An 18,788-nucleotide genomic window follows, 5' to 3' on the forward strand; every position below is an offset into this window, starting at 1 on the left:
TGTATTTCTTAAAAAGGACTTTGATCAAACAAGAGTATAACCTGACCTTTCCTCCCTCTTCACCCTCCCGCCATCCCTCGGTCTCTCTCTCTCTCTCTCTCTCTCTCTCTCTCGCTCTCTCTCGCTCTCTCTCGCTCTCTTGCTCTCGCTCTCTCGCTCTCTCTTTCCCTCTATCGCTCTCTCTCTCTCTCTCTCTCTCTCTCTCTCTCTCTCTCTCTCTCTCGCTCTCTCTCTCTCTTGCTCTGTCTCTGTCTCTGTCTCTCTCTCTCTCTCTCTCTCTCTCTCTCTCTCTCTCTCTCTCTACAGTATGGGGAGGAGGAGGTCTGCTCGGACCGCTTGGACGCTGACTTCCCTGACATTGACCTCTCTCAGCTGGACGCCAGCGACTTTGACTCAGTCAACTGCCTCAGCGAGCTCCACTGGTGCAACGACAATGCCGACATCTCCCCTGCCTCCATCCAGTACAGCACAGGAGACCCCGAGCTCTTTGAGGTGAGACGCTCGGCCTGCGTGCTCAGGATTCCACTAGCCTGGGCCCGTATCAATCGTTTTTTTTTCAGAGTAGGAGTGCTGATCTCAGATCAGTTTTGCCTTTTAGATCATAATGAATAAGATTAGATGGACAGATCCTAGATCATCACTCCTACTCTGAGATGCATTGTAGATACGGGCCCATATCTGTTTGTTCTGTCTTGGAAACTGATCTGGGACCAGGATAGGATTCCACCAGGACCACCTACCCTATGTAATAGAACTACAACATAGGGACTAGAACTCTTAGAAAAAAGGTGCTATCTAGAACCTAAAATGGTTCTTCGGCTGTCCCCATATGAGAACCCTTTGAAGAACCCTTTAAGGTTGCAGATAGAACCCTTTTGGGTTCCACGTAGAAGAACCCGTTCACAGAGGATTCTATATGGAACACAAAAAAGGGTTCTACTTGGAACCAAAAAGGGTTCTCTTATGGGGACAGCCAAAGAACTCCTTTGGAACCCTTCTAAAATTGTAGGGTTGAAAAATGCCTGGGACTTTCAATAAATTCCCTGGTTTTCCAGAAATCCTATTTGGATGATTCTGGATTTCCCTCCTGACTCCAGGAATCCTCCAACCGGGATTTTGGGAAAACCGGGAATTTATTGAAAGTTCACAGAATTTTGCAACCCTACATTGGACTAGACTACACAGATTATTGGTAAACTGAAGAGGCTCCAGTCTTAGTCTATGATAAGGTTGTAGACTCCCATTTTACAATTTTTATTGATCAGACTAATGCACAGATGTCATATAATGTGTTCATAAACATCACCCACCATGGTAGTGATTGAGTGAGCCGGGCCCCACCACCCAACGCTGTTGTCTAATTTACCATCCACTTGATAATAATCCCTATTTCAGATAGATTTTAGCGGGATAGAGTAGCGATTGGATTGGGACGCCTCCGGGCCTTGTTTTGGATGCCAGTGTGGAAGCCATTGATCTCCCAGCTTAGTTCATTTAACCTTCAGATGGGGGGGGGGGGGGGGGGGGGGGGGGGGAGATGAAACCTTGTTTACTTCCCATAGGCTGTCTCCGCTCTGTTATCATCCCACCACCAGACACTATGCTCTTAGTAACATGGCAGCTGCTAAAACGAACAACACTGTGTATGGATGGATGGTGCTCTCAGACTAGAGTAGCCATTTCAGAATTCAAATGCAGAGTGCTCTGTGTTGTAACTGACTGTGTTGCAAGTGGGTAGTAGTGTGTTCACTGATGCCCTCTCTCTCTCTCCTGCCCCCTCCAGATAGAAGATGAGAATGCGGCGCTGCTGGCTGCTCTCACAGACAGCCTGGACGGCATGGTGGAGGACGAGGAGGGGGGGCTGTCTGTGTTTCCCTCGCTGAGGGAGGGGTCCGAGGAGGACCTCCCCTTCCCTTCAGGCTCCCTGAGCCCAGAGACAGAAGATCCGTCTCTAGTAAGAACCCTTCCTCACTGTTTAAGATGGATTTGGATGGGCCTCTGCTCTGACTACCCCACAGCATGGGTATGATAGTCAACAAAGGTCTGAATTTTTCTCATTTTGGGCTTTTCCATTCTTTTTAGCAACCACTACTTCTAATAAGAATGCTTTTTACTGGCAGGCACAGGCAGGCAACCTGGACCACAAACATGTTCTCTTAAAGAAACTGTGGCTCTCACCTCTTTTTGACCCCCCCCCCCATACAGTGCATTCAGAAAGTATTCAGACCCCTGGACTTTTTCCACATTTTATTATGTTACAGCCTTATTCTAAAATGGATTAAATCATTTTGCCCCCCTCATCAATCTGAAAATAACATTTACATAAGTATTCAGACCCTTAGTCAGTACTTTGTCTTATTGGGTATTGTGTGTACCCCATAATGACACATTTAATTTAATTAATTTTCAAATAATAAGGCTGTAACGTAACAAAATGTTGAAAATGTACTTTCCGGGTCGACTGTACCTCCCCTAACTCTCATTCAATCTTCCTTTTTTCCCTTTCTCCCATTGTTCTATTTCTCTCTCAGTCCTTTGCCATCTTAAAGGGGTGATATACTACTGTCATACCCATGACTCCTAGGACCCTGCCCAGCATCCTATAGCGCCAGCAGTTACACTGTGACCCCCTCTCCTCTTTTCACACTGTCCTTTGGGATGCCTCTACCCTCTCTCCCCTGCACCCCTCTCAGGAAAAACATCTTTTTATTTTCAACTGTTGTCCCTATCTACTCATGCTTCCTTCCTCCTGTAATATGTCCTTATTCCTCTTGTCCACAATGAAGCCAAAATACTTCCTTCATTTTCCTTAAGTTTGTAAACTTTGGAGCAGGGTTAAAGAGACAGAAATCCCAAATGATCAAGGCAAGGGTTACAAAGGTCCTATTGGGTTACAGCGCTGAGGGAAATGAGTTATCTACATACCTACATGGTCTCTACCTCAAGTCACTCTGCCTCTCAGAGATAATTACAATTACAAGAGAACATTCAGACTCTATATATACCCACTGATGGGACATTTTTAACAAATTGATGAAAATTACCCTCATGATGTCCTTAGATAGCTTAAGAATCTTAATGGGAGTTGGTATCAGTTGGTAGTGATAGCAGCAATACGACAAAATGAGTCAAAACTGGTTTTCTGTTTATGTTGTTATGCATGCTAGTCAATCAGAGGTAAACGCTGTTGTGCATGCTAGTCATTCAGAGGTAAACGCTGTTGTGCATGCTAGTCATTCAGAGGTAAACGTTGTTGTCCATGCTAGTCATTCAGAGGTAAACGCTGTTGTGCATGCTAGTCATTCAGAGGTAAACGCTGTTGTGCATGCTAGTCATTCAGAGGTAAACGTTGTTGTCCATGTTAGTCATTCAGAGGTAAACGTTGTTGTGCATGCTAGTCACTCAGAGGTAAACGTTGTTGTGCATGCTAGTCATTCAGAGGTAAACGTTGTTGTGCATGCTAGTCATTCAGAGGTAAACGTTGTTGTGCATGCTAGTCATTCAGAGGTAAACATTGTTGTGCATGCTAGTCATTCAGAGGTAAATGTTGTTGTGCATGCTAGTCATTCAGAGGTAAACGTTGTTGTGCATGCTAGTCATTCAGAGGTAAACGTTGTTGTGCATGCTAGTCATTCAGAGGTAAACGTTGTTGTGCATGCTAGTCATTCAGAGGTAAACGTTGTTGTGCATGCTAGTCATTCAGAGGTAAACGTTGTTGTGCATGCTAGTCATTCAGAGGTAAACGTTGTTGTGCATGCTAGTCATTCAGAGGTAAACATTTGTTGTGCATGCTAGTCATTCAGAGGTAAACATTTGTGGTGTTTTTACTGACAAATATACAGACCCATAGATAATAGGCTAGAGTAGTGGATTGATGACCAATAAGATGTCATTATATTCAACATCTGTTTTTAGGCAAAAAAAGGCTCATTTTATATTTTGAAATGTGGATTAACATGGTGACACATAACACTCCACCTCCCTCCCTTCCTGCCTGTCAGTCAGTCCCTCTCCATCCCAGTGACAGACCAGAGGATTTATTGTTGTGACCCTGGGGGTAACCTCGTCGCACAGCGCATATAAGCCTGATATATCAACCACTCAAAATTGGCCTTAGTGGGAGTGACCATAGGATTCTATGGGAGTGACCTTACTGAGTAAAGTATTTGTCATAATTTAATATTAGCGAATCACATAACTGTGAGGTGTGGCTCTGTGCTTGTGGTGTGAGAATGTGTTGTGGGAGATGATTTGTTGGTTGAGTTTCTCCCAGCTCTCTGCATTGGCTAACAAATGCCAAGTGTGACGTGTTGGTCCGCTAGACTCATTTGGGCGGAAGTGTCTGGGAACGAGATTACCCTGGGGTGTCATGACTGGTTAGTGAGTGGAGGAGCAGGACTCCCTCTACTGGCAGGATCTGTAACTGCACCTGACCTCAGTGTGTGTGTGTGTGTGCGTGTGCGTGTGTGTGCGTAAGTGCGAGCGAGCGAGAGGTTGTGAGCAGCAGAGAACAAGGGCTACATTGAGCCAGGCAGTGCAGGAATTGGTCCAGAGTAGAGTAGTCTGTCATGGCATGTGTGGGCCTGGCGCACCAACAGTGTTGTACATAGAGATGGAAACCTTCAGCCCCCCTTCACTTTCCTCAATGAAACACTGAGAGGCACCATTGAAGTCCCTGCCGGGTTGGCACATGCTGACAGGGATGGGCAACTCAATTAGCACTGCTCTTCTCATCTATTTCATCATCTGTTTCAACATGACATATAAGACCGGTCAGTATTAACTAGCAGCCATACATCCTGGAACCAGCCACATCATTCCCTCACATCTACAGTCAGCACTCCCGTGACATCCTCAGTGTGTTCCAAAACCAGCGCAGCTTAGGGGATTGTTGTTGTAAGCAGATTTATATCATCTGATGATTTCACATGCGATGCCGCTGCCTCAATGTGTAATGAATGAAATGCGAGGGAATAAAATGTCCTTCTGAACTGCAATGGAGCATTACCTCCTGGTTGAAAAGTGACTAGGCGAGCTATAGAATCACATTTCTGTTTGATCTTCACACAGCTTCCTCCTGTCAGCTTCGGTTTGAACGCTGGTTGGAGGAGCAGAAAGGGGAGGAGGCTTTTTGCGGTGGAATGAACCCTGTCAGGAGTGATGATACTGTATGTTCTGCTGATGGATGGATTGATTGGCAGACGTGTAAATGACAGTTGTCCCAACCTATGTCCCCCTTCCTACAGCTGAAAAGGCTCCTGCTGTCCCCCCCTAACGTGCCCACGGGCCTGGAGTCACACAAAGAGGGCAGCAGGAGCAGTGTGCATCGCCATAGCAGCCGGAGCCTGCATATGAAACCTGTCAGGCCTTTGGTTAAGGTGAGTGAGTTGGAGGTCTGTGTTCTAGAAGAGAGCTCTGTTTTGTAGAAAAGACCTCTGCCTAGAATAGAGCTTTAGCAGCTCAGAATGGGTACATGAGACACTTAAAGGAAAAATCCACCCAGAACCACCCATTCCTATAAATGTTATATAGCACTAATATGTGAGAACAATATTTTTTTGTGAACAAATGCTTCATTTTGTCGTTGTAATAAGGTTGGTAGCAACATGTGAAAATTGTTGTGGAAATCTATTGTAGCTCAAGTCGACTACAAAATCCACATTGCAATGCTCTCTCTGTGAGCTGGCTAGCTAGATAGGTAGCAAACGTAGCTACACACAATAATACCAAAGTCAATATCTGCATGTGAAGTAGCTAGTTAGCTGTAAAATCACCTAAACAAACTGCTCTACAATATCACCATGTTCAACCTTCAGATCGATGTGCCTCACAGAGTGGAGTTTGACATTCGCAACAGCACCATGCAATGCGGCCTGGACTGAAGAGGCAGACAAATAGGAGAAATGTGTTAGATCCTCTGTTAAATTACACATTTCTCGAGGTAGGAATATCGATAAAAAATATGATCAATGGCTCATTCGAGAGAAGACAACCTCTCGCGTTATGACATCGGCATATGTATTGAAATCTGACCTGTATGGTAAATGTTTTCACAATATAAAATTCATATTCCTATTAACTTCCAGTGTAGTGAGGGTTTACTACTACATCGCAATGCTGCGTCATACCAGCTGAATTTCTGCCTGCTTGAACGTCAATTGTTCAGATACACATGAAAACATGAAATGACCCCAGGAATCGAACGTCGCTTGGAGATGCACAAAAACAATACAACATTCAAAATGGGTGAATCTTTACTTTAAAGAGAGAGAGAGCGGATGCGTAGGCCACTCGACAGGAAAGGCTTTCTATATTATGACCCTTAGTTCTATACTATGACCTTTATTTCTATATTAATATCCTTAGTTCTATACTATGACCCTTAGTTTTATATCAATATCCTTAGTTCTATATTAATATCCTTAGTTCTATATTAATATCCTTAGTTCTATACTATGACCCTTAGTTCTATATTAATATCCTTAGTTCTATATTAATACCCTTAGTTCTATATTAATATCCTTAGTTCTATATTAATATCCTTAGTTCTATACTATGACCCTTAGTTCTATATTAATCTCTCTCTGTCTCTCTCTCTCTCTGTCTCTCTCTCTCTCTGTCTCTCTCTCTCTCTGTCTCTCTCTCTCTCTCTCTGTCTCTCTCTCTCTCGTGATACTTGGAACCTTCGTATGCGGAAGGTAGCGTAGTGATTAGAGAGGGGAGCCAGGAACCGGAGGGTTTGCCATTTCGAATCTCAGGTCTGGTGGGAAAAAATCTGTCTTGAAGTGAGCTGGTAACCAGAGTGCTGTTGGTATCAAATCATAGATGCCATTGTGCCCTTGAGCAAGACATTCAACCCCTACACAACAGCTGCTCCCAGTGTGGCAGCCCCCTGCTCCAGCCTGTATGTGTGTCTTTTGGAGGTTGGGATAAAGAAGTCAAATTTCAGTTGGACCTTTTGTACAATTAATATGCATAAAGTGATTATAATCTTAATTCATATGGGGGGGAGGGGGGCGGCTTGTATAACTTTGGCAAATTGTCACAATCACAAAGAAGGGTCTCTGTTGGTTTTGGTTGCTCATTAGTTGTTCACTCTGTACGGTATGTAGTCATGAGTTGTTCACTCTGTACGGTATGTAGTCATGAGTTGTTCACTCTGTACGGTATGTAGTTATGAGTTGTTCACGCTGTATGGTATGTAGTCATGAGTTGTTCACTCTGTATGGTATGTAGTCTTGAGTTGTTCACTCTGTATGGTATGTAGTCATGAGTTGTTAACTCTGTACGGTATGTAGTCATGAGTTGTTCACTCTGTACGGTATGTAGTCATGAGTTGTTCACTCTGTATGGTATGTAGTCATGAGTTGTTCACTCTGTATGGTATGTAGTTATGAGTTGTTCACGCTGTATGGTATGTAGTCATGAGTTGTTCACTCTGTATGGTATGTAGTCATGAGTTGTTCACTCTGTATGGTATGTAGTTATGAGTTGTTCACTCTGTATGGTATGTAGTCATGAGTTGTTCACTCTGTATGGTATGTAGTCATGAGTTGTTCACTCTGTACGGTATGTAGTTATGAGTTGTTCACGCTGTATGGTATGTAGTCTTGAGTTGTTCACTCTGTATGGTATGTAGTCATGAGTTGTTAACTCTGTACGGTATGTAGTCATGAGTTGTTCACTCTGTACGGTATGTAGTCATGAGTTGTTCACTCTGTATGGTATGTAGTCATGAGTTGTTCACTCTGTATGGTATGTAGTTATGAGTTGTTCACGCTGTATGGTATGTAGTTATGAGTTGTTCACTCTGTATGGTATGTAGTTATGAGTTGTTCATACTGTATGGTATGTAGTTATGAGTTGTTCACTCTGTACGGTATGTAGTCATGAGTTGTTCACTCTGTACGGTATGTAGTCATGAGTTGTTCACTCTGTAAGGTATGTAGTCATGAGTTGTTCACTCTGTATGGTATGTAGTCATGAGTTGTTCACTCTGTATGGTATGTAGTCATGAGTTGTTCACTCTGTATGGTATGTAGTCATGAGTTGTTCACTCTGTATGGTATGTAGTCATGAGTTGTTCACTCTGTATGGTATGTAGTCATGAGTTGTTCACTCTGTATGGTATGTAGTCATGAGTTGTTCACTCTGTATGGTATTTAGTCATGAGTTGTTCACTCTGTATGGTATGTAGTTATGAGTTGTTCACTCTGTATGGTATGTAGTTATGAGTTCTTCTTTCTATGTTGCAACTTGCTAAGAAAAGACAAACTAGCTGTTTGCTGATGTAAGAAACACAAACTAATAGTGTCATTATAGAACGCTAGTGGATTTATATTCAGAAGCAAAGTGAAAACAGCATTGTTGTCATCAACATTGTTGCATGTGCTGCATTGACCATGCAGACTGAATGCAAGTGTCTGGTGGTTGAGGAACATCAAATGTGCTCTGAGTGACAGGGGGCGTGGCTAAGTCTGTGTGGAAAGTGGCATGGAGAGAAAGAGCGAAGAGAGATGACTCAAGTAGCGAAGTAAACTATAAAAATTGACATTACACATGGCGTATCACATTTAGCAAACTAAACATTCAAATACCGGTATAGAAGGTGAAGTAAAAACCCTAACCGGTCCCTACATCAATACCGGTATATTGTAAAATATGGTATATCGCCCAGCCCTAGTATGTAGTCATGACTTGTTCACGCTGTACGGTATATAGTCATGAGTTGTTCACTCTGTACGGTATGTAGTCAAACACTAGACGTAGAAGTTAAAGTTCCTTAATCTCTTGGATCATGCGGTGCACAGAGACTCACCAAGGTCATGTTGGCAGGTAGTAACCCATCTCTTTCTCTCTGTTTCTTTCTGCAGCGTGAAAGCACACATCATGAGCGTAAGCCCCGAGCGGTGCGACCAGCTGGACGTCTGTGCACAGAGCTCCACCGGCACCTGACCACCACACAGGAGGCAGAGGACACTTTTTCAGCTGACACAGAGGAGGACGGGGAGGAGGAGGAAGATGATGATGAGGAGGACAGTGAGTCCGAGGAGGAAGAAGAAGAGGAGACCTCGAGCAGTGAGGGTGAAAGCTCCACCCCGCCTGAGCCCTCCAAGCCCCAGTTCTCCTCGGAGAAAGAACTGCGCTCTGTGGTGGAGCTCATCAAGTACATGCACACATACTGCCTCCCCATGCGCAAGCAGGCCATCTGGGAGCGCAAGGAGCGCGAGTACCCAGGCCAGGTACGCAGGGCCAGGCCTGAGAACCCTCCTGCTCGTATCTCCCTAAACTGTCACAAGGCTGCAACCCAGGCCCAGATCTGCGCCCCTCGGCCGCGCCACGCCTTCACCCGCAGACGGGAGTTCAAAGCCAACTCTCTTCTGCGCGAACTGCTCGAAACGGTCAAATCCGTTGATGTGAGCAAGCCTTACAGACTCCACAGCCCCCCCTACACCCATAACAGAGGAGCTATCCCCAAAGCAGCGCAGGACAGAAAGACTGAGACCCCCAGTCCGGCTGCCCGTTCGACCAAACCAGAGCTTAGAAAAGACTCCGAGAGCGACAGGTCCCTAGAGGCCCCTAAGAGCCCCAATCTGGAGGACTCGTCTTTCTCTGTCCGCCGCTCCCGCAGGCTCGCCTCTTTCCCCAGCCGCTTCGCCAAGAAGGTGCGTGCGGGCCGGATGACGGTGGAGCCTGTGTCGGGAGCCGGGCACCTTGGCGAGGAGGACATGGCGGTCAAACACCCCATGGGACACGGCCTGGAGAAAGACACCACCACCCCTAACAACAGTACTTCTTCCCAAACCACGGCAGACACAGCTGAACCCGATAACATCTGCTGTCAAAACGGTAAGGAAGATGAAGTCCTAAGCTCTCTACAACAATCCTGTTGTGTTAGTCCACATGACTCCATCATGCAGCATCTTTGTTCAATTTGACGTGAATGAAAAATGGAGAGCCCCAGCATTGTTACACAGCGTGCCAAGCAAAAGGCTGTTTCTACACCTGCTAGATCTGCTGTGGTGTTCTCTGACCATGCATGTAATCACTGGTACCATTGACTCTTTCTGTTGTTTTCCTTATTGCAGTGAAACGCAGCTGCCTCTGTCTGCCGTTGACTCCCATATCTACAGGGTTTGTTTTCGATACTACATTCCTAAACACTACAACACATACAGTTGAAGTCGGAAGATTACATACACCTTAGCCAAATACGTTAAAACTCAATTTTTCACAATTCCTGACAATTAATCCTAGTTAATATTCCCTGTTTTAGGTCAGTTAGGATCAGCAATGTATTTTAAGGATGTGAAATGTCAGAATAATAGTAGAGATAATGATTTATTTCAGCTTTTATTTCTTTCATCACATTCCCAGTGGTTCAGAAGTTTACATGCACTCAATTAGTATTTGGTAGCATTGCCTTTAAATTGTTTAACTTGGGTCAAACATTTCGGGTAGCCTTCCACAAGCTTCCCACAATAGGTTGGGTGAATTTTGTCCCATTCCTCCTGACAGTGCTAGTGTAACTGAGTCAGGTTTGTAGGCCTCCTTGCTCGCACACACTTTTTCAGTTCTGACCACAAATTTTCTATAGGATTGAGGTCAGAGCTTTGTGATGGCCACTCCAATACCTTGACTTTGTTGTCCTTTGGAAGTGTGCTTGGGGTCATTGTCCATTTGGAAGACCCATTTGCGACCAAGCTTTACCTTCCTGACCGATGTCTTGAGATGTTGCTTCAATATATCCACATCATTTTTCTTTCCTCATGATGCCATTTATTTTGTGAAGTGCACCAGTCCCTCCTGCAGCAAAGCACCCCCACAACATGATGCTGCCACCCCCGTGCTTCATGGTTGGGATGGTGTTCTTAGCTTGCAAGCCTCCCCCTTTTTCCTCCTAAACATAATGATGGTCATTATGGCCAAATAATTATATTTTTGTTTCATCAGACAGGAGGACATTTCTCCAAAAAGTACAATCTTTGTCCCCATGTGCAGTTGTAAACCATAGTCTGTCTTTTTTATGGCGGTTTTGGAGCAGTGGCTTCATCCTTGCTGAGCGGCGTTTCAGCTTATGTCGATATAGGACTCGTTTTACTGTGGATATAGATACTTTTGTACCTGTTTCTTCCAGCATTTTCACAAGGTCCTTTGCTGTTGTTCTGGGATTGATTTGCACTTTTCACACCAAAGTACTTTCATCTGCGTCTCCTTCCTGAGCAGTATGACGGCTGCGTGGTCCCATGGTGTTTATACTTTCGTACTATTTCTTTTGATTTTCCCAAGTTAGGCCTTGAAATACATCCACAGGTTCGCCTCCAATTGACTCAAATGATGTCAATCAGAAGCTTCTAAAGCCATGACATCATTTTCAAAAAAAATTCCAAGCTGTTTAAAGGCACAGTCAACTTAGTGTATGTAAACTTCTGTCCACTGGAATTGTGATACAGGGAATTATAAGTGAAATAATCTGTCTGTAAACAATTGTTGGAAAAATGACTTGTGTCATCCTCAAAGTAGATGTCCTAACGGACTTGCCAAAACTATAGTTTGTTAACAAGAAAATTGTGGAGTGGAGTGAAAAACGAGTTTGAATGACTCCAACCTAAGTGTATGTAAACTTCTGACTTCAACTGCATACTGCTAGCCCATCTGTCCAGAGTCAGCAATCACAAAGCTCTTTTTAATGTTCACTTCTGGAACTCTTCCATGTGTAAAATGACTGTGATGTTATGTGGTTCTCAGAGAGTTTGTTGCTTCTTTGTAGACTCTAATATCCCCAAAGCACTCCACAGAAGCCTTTCATGGTAACACAGATCGCAGATAGCCCTCAATAGTAGCTCAGTAGCTTGTACTGTAATACCAATCACAGAATAATACAAACTTCAAACATGAACCTTCATAAAACCTACTAAACCCTCATAAACCCTACTAAACCCTCATAAACCCCTCATAAACCCTACTAAACCCTCATAAACCCTACTAAACCCTCATAAACAGTACCCTACTAAACCCTCATAAACCATACTAAACCCTCATAAACCATACTAAACCCTACTAAACCCTCATAAACCATACTAAACCCCATAAACCATACTAAACCCTCATAAACCCCTCATAAACCATACTAACCCCTCATAAACCCTACTAAACCCTCATAAACCATACTAAACCCCGTAAACCATACTAAACCCTCATAAACCCCTCATAAACCCTACTAAACCCTCATAAACCCTTCTAACCCCTCATAAATCCTACTAAACCCTCATAAACCATACTAACCTCTCATAAACCCTACTAAACCCCACTAACCTCTCATAAACCCTACTAAACCCTCATAAACCATACTAAACCCTCATAAACCATACTAAACCCTCATAAACCATACTAAACCCTCATAAACTATACTAAACCCTCATAAACCCTACTAACCCCTCATAAACCCTACTAAACCCTCATAAACCCTACTAAACCCTCATAAACCATACTAACCTCTCATAAACCCTACTAAACCCCACTAACCTCTCATAAACCCTACTAAACCCTCATAAACCATACTAAACCCTCATAAACCATACTAAACCCTCATAAACTATACTAAACCCTCATAAACCCTACTAAACCCTGATAAACCATACTAAACCCCCATAAAACCTACTAACCCCTCATAAACCCTACTAAACCATCATAAACCCTCATAAACCCCACTAACCTCTCATAAACCCTACTAAACCCTCATAAACAATACTAAACCCTCAAACTATACTAAAACCTCATAAACCATACTAAACCCTCATAAACCCTACTAACCCCTCATAAAACCTACTAAACCCTAATAAACCATACTAAACCCTCATAAACCATACTAAACCCTCATAAACCCCACTAACCTCTCATAAACCCTACTAACCCCTCATAAACCCTACTAAACCCTCATAAACCCTACTAAACACTCATAAACCCTACTAACCCATCATAAACCCTACTAAACCTTCATAAACCATACTAAACCCTCATAAACTATACTAAACCCTCATAAACCATACTAACCCCTCATAAACCATACTAAACCCTCATAAAACCTACTAACCCCTCATAAACCCCACTAACCTCTCATAAACCCTACTAAACCCTCATAAACCCCACTAACCCCTCATAAACCCTACTAAACCCTCATAAACTATACTAAACCCTCATAAACCCTACTAAACCCTCATAAACCCTACTAAACCCTCATATATCCCACTAACCTCTCATAAACCCTCAAAAACCCTACTAAACCCTCATAAACCCCACTAACCTCTCATAAACCCTACTAAACCCTCATAAACAATACTAAACCCTCAAACTATACTAAAACCTCATAAATCCTACTAAACCCTCATACACCCTACTAAAAATCATAAACCCTACCAAACCATCATAAACCCTAACAAACCCTACTAAACCCTACCAAACCATCATAAATCCTACCAAACCCTCATAAACCCTACTGAACCCTCATGAACCCTATTAAATCTGCATAGCACCTTAAGAAATCCTGAAGAAACATCAATTCAGCACTCAGCAGTATGCTTTGTCCCCCCTCCCATCCCCTCTACCCCAACTCCCACACCCCTTCCCCTGGCCTTGATGATGACTCTGTAATCTTTCTCTCTTTCTCTCTCTCTCTCTCTCTCTCTCTCTCTCTCTCTCTCTCTCTCTCTCTCTCTCTCTCTGTCTCCCTCTCTCAATTCAATTAAAGTAAATCTCTCTCTCTCATCCCCATGATCAGAGATACCCAGTATGCCAACAAGCCATTTGAGCAGACTCTCAGCGTGGACCTGTGTGGCACAGCAGGTAATGTTGGGGCTTTGAGTCAGTGTTGATCATTGTGACGTCTTTTACACCTTGACTTCACGAGACTGGTTGGGAGCAGGAGTTTGGATGTATATCTTATTGTGTCTGTCAGAAGTAGCATAGTACTGTAACATAATGCACTGTAGACCAGTGTATCTAGTGTAGATATAGTACTGTAACATAATGTACTGTAGATATAGTACAGTTACATAATGTACTATAGACCAGTGTATCTGGTATAGATATAGTACTGTAACATAATGTACTGTAGACTGTAGATATAGTACTGTAACACAATGTACTGTAGATATAGTACTGTAACAATGTACTGTAGATATAGTACTGTAACAATGTACTGTAGATATAGTGCTGTAACAATGTACTGTAGATATAGTACAGTTACATAATGTACTATAGACCAGTGTATCTGTCATAGATATAGTACTGTAACATAATGTACTGTAGATATGTACTGTAACATAATGTACTGTAGACTGTAGATATAGTACTGTAACATAATGTACTGTAGACTGTAGATATAGTACTGTAACATAATGTACTGTAGACTGTAGATATAGTACTGTAACATCATGTACTGTAGACTGTAGATATAGTACTGTAACATAATGTACTGTAGACTGTATATATAGTACTGTAACATAATGTACTGTAGATATGTACTGTAACATAATGTACTATAGAGATAGTGTGGCTAACAGCTTAGTAGTAGAGTGGTAGAGGAGAGGGGAAATGTATTTGTATTGTGTTGGAAAGAGCATGACTACACTCTATTCCTGGGTAAATGTCATCTTGGGTAAATGTCATTTGCTTCGATAGCTACTTGGGTAGCAGAGAAAACAGATATTACAATGCAGTGACTGCCACTGATATCGTCCTCAAAATCCATAACATTTAACAATTGAAAGTCAAATATTCGGTCAAAATCATTGTGTGCCTGCCTTGTGCCATAACAAAGATGCTGTGCTACTGTAATGTTTACGATGTAACAGCCTCAAAGCAATTTGTTCTATTAGGAAAGCCGTTGAAAGACAGCTATTCTGCAATGTCGGTGTCATAACCAGACAGTTACTCAGTTCAGTAACAGAAAGTACAACCAGTAACAGTTGATCATTAACATTCACTGTCTGTGAATCGTTGATGTTTCTCTGATGTTAACCCATCAGAGCTGTTTGAAACCACATGACTTATGAGAGTGGCGTGTGTTTTCAGGCCTCACCCCTCCTACCACCCCCCCTCACAAGCCTGTGGAGGATGAGCTGTTCAAGCCTGAGGGGAAAGGAGAGTCCCCCCCGAAGGGTTCTTGGCTCTCCCGGGCCAACTCCCGCAAGTTCCCCGAGCAGACCGAACTCTACGCTCAGCTCCGCAAGATGGGCCAGGCCAGCGATGCAGATCCCAAAGTCCACCAGACGTTCGGAGACCACGACTACTGCCTGCTGAGCCTGGGGGAGCGTCGGAAGAGAACCGCCGCCATGCTGTCCCACTCTCTGTTCGGACACTCTTCTTCTGAAGGGCCAGAGCCTAAGGGGGAAAAGGCGCTGGGGGGCGAGAGGCATGGACATCAGCGTGAAGACAAACTCTTCTCCAAGGTACCAGAGTACCTGAGTAACGGTACCAGGGCTGACAGCAAGGGGGACAGACGGAGGGCGACCGCGGAATCACCCCAATCAGGATCGCCCCATGTTATATCACCCCACAAGTCAGATGAAGAGGGGGAGCACTCGTCCCTCTGCTCCCGCTCTCCCTCCCCCATCCTCCACTCCAGCTTCTGCCAGCCCCACTCCCCTAGCAGTAAGCCTGACATCAGGTGAGAATATAAGCCAAAGATATAAGGATTTACATTAGTAAAATATGTCTAGTGAGATCTATCTCTCTTCAATATCAGATTTGCAACTTTTCTGTTTACACTAGTCTTGGATGTGGTGTGGCCCAAGCCACATTCCTGCCTCGTGTGTGTGTGTGTGTGTGTATCTATTAGCATACCGTAAATACCGTAGTATATAGACAAACCAAATAGGAATAGCAATTCAAACTATACAGGAGCTTCTCATATCAACCATGATTCACAAATGTGAGGATATTTTAAGCCTTTAATTTTCTATTTGGCTAACAGTAAAAATGCTGTCTACTGGTATTAAGGTTATTCCTGCAGGGACATGTGGGACATGCATGTGGTAGATGTCTACCTCCGGAGGTAGTGTGGGAGACATCTCTTAAACGTCCAATGCATCTGCTTTACCTCAATATCAAATCATTTATGGGTAACAATTAAGAGCCTTACTGTGATTATTTTCAATTAAAATTGTAAAAAATAAACGAAAATAGCTTCTTAGCAAAGAGCAATTTCTCAAGCAATAATTACTAGTAGTGGGGAGGGGAAAACTGAAAGCGATCTGTTATTGGCAGATAGGTTTGGAACTCTGTTTCTTATTGGTCTATAAACTATTTTACCGCCTGTTGATGTCACCAGGCAGGCCAAAACTCCATCCCATCAAAACAGGCTGAAATTTCAGGCGGCCTTTTCAAACAGCTCTTATTCTAAAAGGGCATTATCATAATTTTACAGTATTATTCCAACCTCATAGTGTGGAAATATATATAAAACACAGGAAAATAAAGTGTTTGACTACACTGGGCCTTTAAAGAGAGATTTGAATCTAGATCAGACTCTTTACCTAGTTTGAGTCATCAAAATAGTGTCGTGTAAAGAGTCCCTGATCATTCTGATTAACAGTCAGCCAGGAGTCCTGTGGCTCTTCTCATTGTTATGTGACTCAGGTTCTTCCATTCGCTCCTGTCTAATATCTCTGCCTTGTGTCTCTCTCTCCTCAGCTGCGAGAACTCTGAGACGTGCCACGGAGACAAGCAGGGGAACAAAATCTCCAAGTCTGGGATTCAAATTGACGAGGTAACATCAGTTATTCCATTATGAGTTTTGACAAAGTCATACAACCCTGTTATGTACACTGAATAAACATGTAAATGCAACATGTAAAGTGTTGGTCCCATGTTTACATGAGCTGAAATAAAATATCTCAGAAATGTCCCATACACACAAAAAGCTTATTTCTCTAAAATGTTGTGCTCACATGTGTTTACATCACTGTTAGTGAGCATTTCTCCTTTTCCAAGATAATCTATATGTGGCATATCAAGAAGCTGATTAAATAGCATGATCATTGCACAGGTCTACCTTATTTTGGGGACAATAAAAGGCCACTCTAAAATGTGCACCCCAAGTTTTTGAACAGTAGTGTATGTGTGAAGTAGGCGTGCTTTGCCACTGCAGAAAGTGTCTTGTTCTGACGGTTACCATGGTGTCGTTGCCTAGGACAACTGCCAAGTGTTCTACATTCACAACCTGCCGAGCAGCGTCACACAAATTATGCTGCGCAAACGCTTCGAGGCCTTTGGCGACCCAGAGGACTGCAAAGTCATCACCAAAAACGAGTAGGTCCTTTTTATCTGCCTGCCTGGCCTGTCTGCCTGCCTGCCCTGTCTGCCTGGCCTGTCTGCCTATCTGCCTGCCTGGCCTGTCTGCCTGAAATGCATCTTTCTGTCTTTGTGTGTGTGTGTGTGTCCATAGGGAGCGTTGTGGAGTCATCAAATTTCGTCAAGCGCCCAGTGGCCAGCAGAACCAGAAGCACAGACGAGAGCCGCTCTTCCAGAACAGAGGGGGTGGCATGCACAGGCTCAGCAGGAAGAGATACATTGATCTGGGTATGCAGAGATACAGTCACAACATGAATGTAAAATGTTAAGGAGTGTGAACTGTTGACAGTGCTAAGATACTTCATGTGTAGTATCTATTTCTCTCTCTCTGTAACATTGATGTAATGGAGTTGGATGTAGCCATGATGACTGTTCTAACAGAGCTTTTTCTGTCCAGACGAAGCGGGACCAGGGCCGGTAAAGAGCAAGTATGACGCCCTGGACTTTGACACCCTGCTGAAGGAGGCCCAGAAGAGCCTGCATCGCTGACGGGGACTCGGCTGGCCTCGCCTTAGAACCCCCAGACTTGCCTCAGTACCTCAACCAAGGCACCTCGTCATGTTTACATTTTTAACATTGGAATAAGAAACGGACCTTGTCTCTTTTGACTGAGGATACTACCGAGGAAGCTAGCGGGGGTTGGAGGGATGGAGGGAAAAGCAACCAAACAACATAGAAACTCTCTGAACACAAAAGCTGCTTCCTGTCTGTGTTCATGACTTATTCGTGACTCGTTCTCGCACCATTGGGAGTGGGCGTGCAGGCGGGCGAGACCTTTGTAGCAAATGTTTCTCCCTCCGTTGGTCATTGTGGTGTGTGTGTCTGCGTGTGTGTCGTTTTTTTGTACCCCCTTGGTCACTACTGGTGCAACTGCAAGCTCAGCTGTATTGGATGTTACGTCGTACAGTATATAACGAGCCTGCTCTATATTAGCAAACTTGTGGATGTTAAAACTATGTGTGTTATGACATAAAATACAATAGCAGAAAAATCATTTTAATAACTTAAAAGAGTTTACAAATCGAAAATGAAAAGAAAAAAATCTTGTTTTATGTCATTTTAGTGCTTCCTTAATTGAATCTATGCACTCTTAACGAGGTAATACTGTTTCCTCTCTCGACTTGTTCCCCCTACTCTGCCTGCTTTACTCTGAAGGTTCCCACTGCTGAAGAGATAGACAACCTGCCAACACAGCGTTTTCCAAACTCGGTCCTGGGCCCCCCCTGGGTACACATCTAGTTTTTTGCCCTAGCACTACACAGCTGATTCAAATAACCAACTCATCATCAAGCTTTGATTATTTGAATTATCTGTGTAGTGCTAGGGCAAAACCCAAACCGTGCACCCAGGGGGGACCAGGATCGAGTTTGGGAAACGCTGTGCTAACACTAATCTAGGATGGCAGTCACTTCCTATCCTGCCAACACATAAATGGG

The 18,788-nt window shown here is 43.6% G+C and overlaps 1 protein-coding gene across 1 annotated transcript in view; it reads left to right on the forward strand.

Moving 5' to 3' along the window:
- The window catches only part of LOC139390721 (peroxisome proliferator-activated receptor gamma coactivator 1-beta-like), a 99,028-nt gene extending 80,701 nt beyond the window's left edge, over positions 1-18,327 (forward strand). Inside the window, exons 2-12 of the mRNA XM_071138040.1 lie at positions 307-492; positions 1,784-1,954; positions 5,247-5,378; positions 8,874-9,849; positions 10,089-10,134; positions 13,778-13,842; positions 15,073-15,667; positions 16,693-16,768; positions 17,192-17,310; positions 17,447-17,580; positions 17,750-18,327. Of these exons, the coding sequence (XP_070994141.1) occupies positions 307-492; positions 1,784-1,954; positions 5,247-5,378; positions 8,874-9,849; positions 10,089-10,134; positions 13,778-13,842; positions 15,073-15,667; positions 16,693-16,768; positions 17,192-17,310; positions 17,447-17,580; positions 17,750-17,841 (2,592 nt within the window). The 3' untranslated portion in view covers positions 17,842-18,327. The remainder of the gene's footprint in view (positions 1-306; positions 493-1,783; positions 1,955-5,246; positions 5,379-8,873; positions 9,850-10,088; positions 10,135-13,777; positions 13,843-15,072; positions 15,668-16,692; positions 16,769-17,191; positions 17,311-17,446; positions 17,581-17,749) is intronic.
- The last annotated feature ends 461 nt before the right edge of the window (positions 18,328-18,788 follow it).

The sequence above is a fragment of the Oncorhynchus clarkii genome, chromosome 31 (genome assembly GCF_045791955.1).
Source record: "Oncorhynchus clarkii lewisi isolate Uvic-CL-2024 chromosome 31, UVic_Ocla_1.0, whole genome shotgun sequence".
Lineage (NCBI taxonomy): Eukaryota > Metazoa > Chordata > Actinopteri > Salmoniformes > Salmonidae > Oncorhynchus > Oncorhynchus clarkii.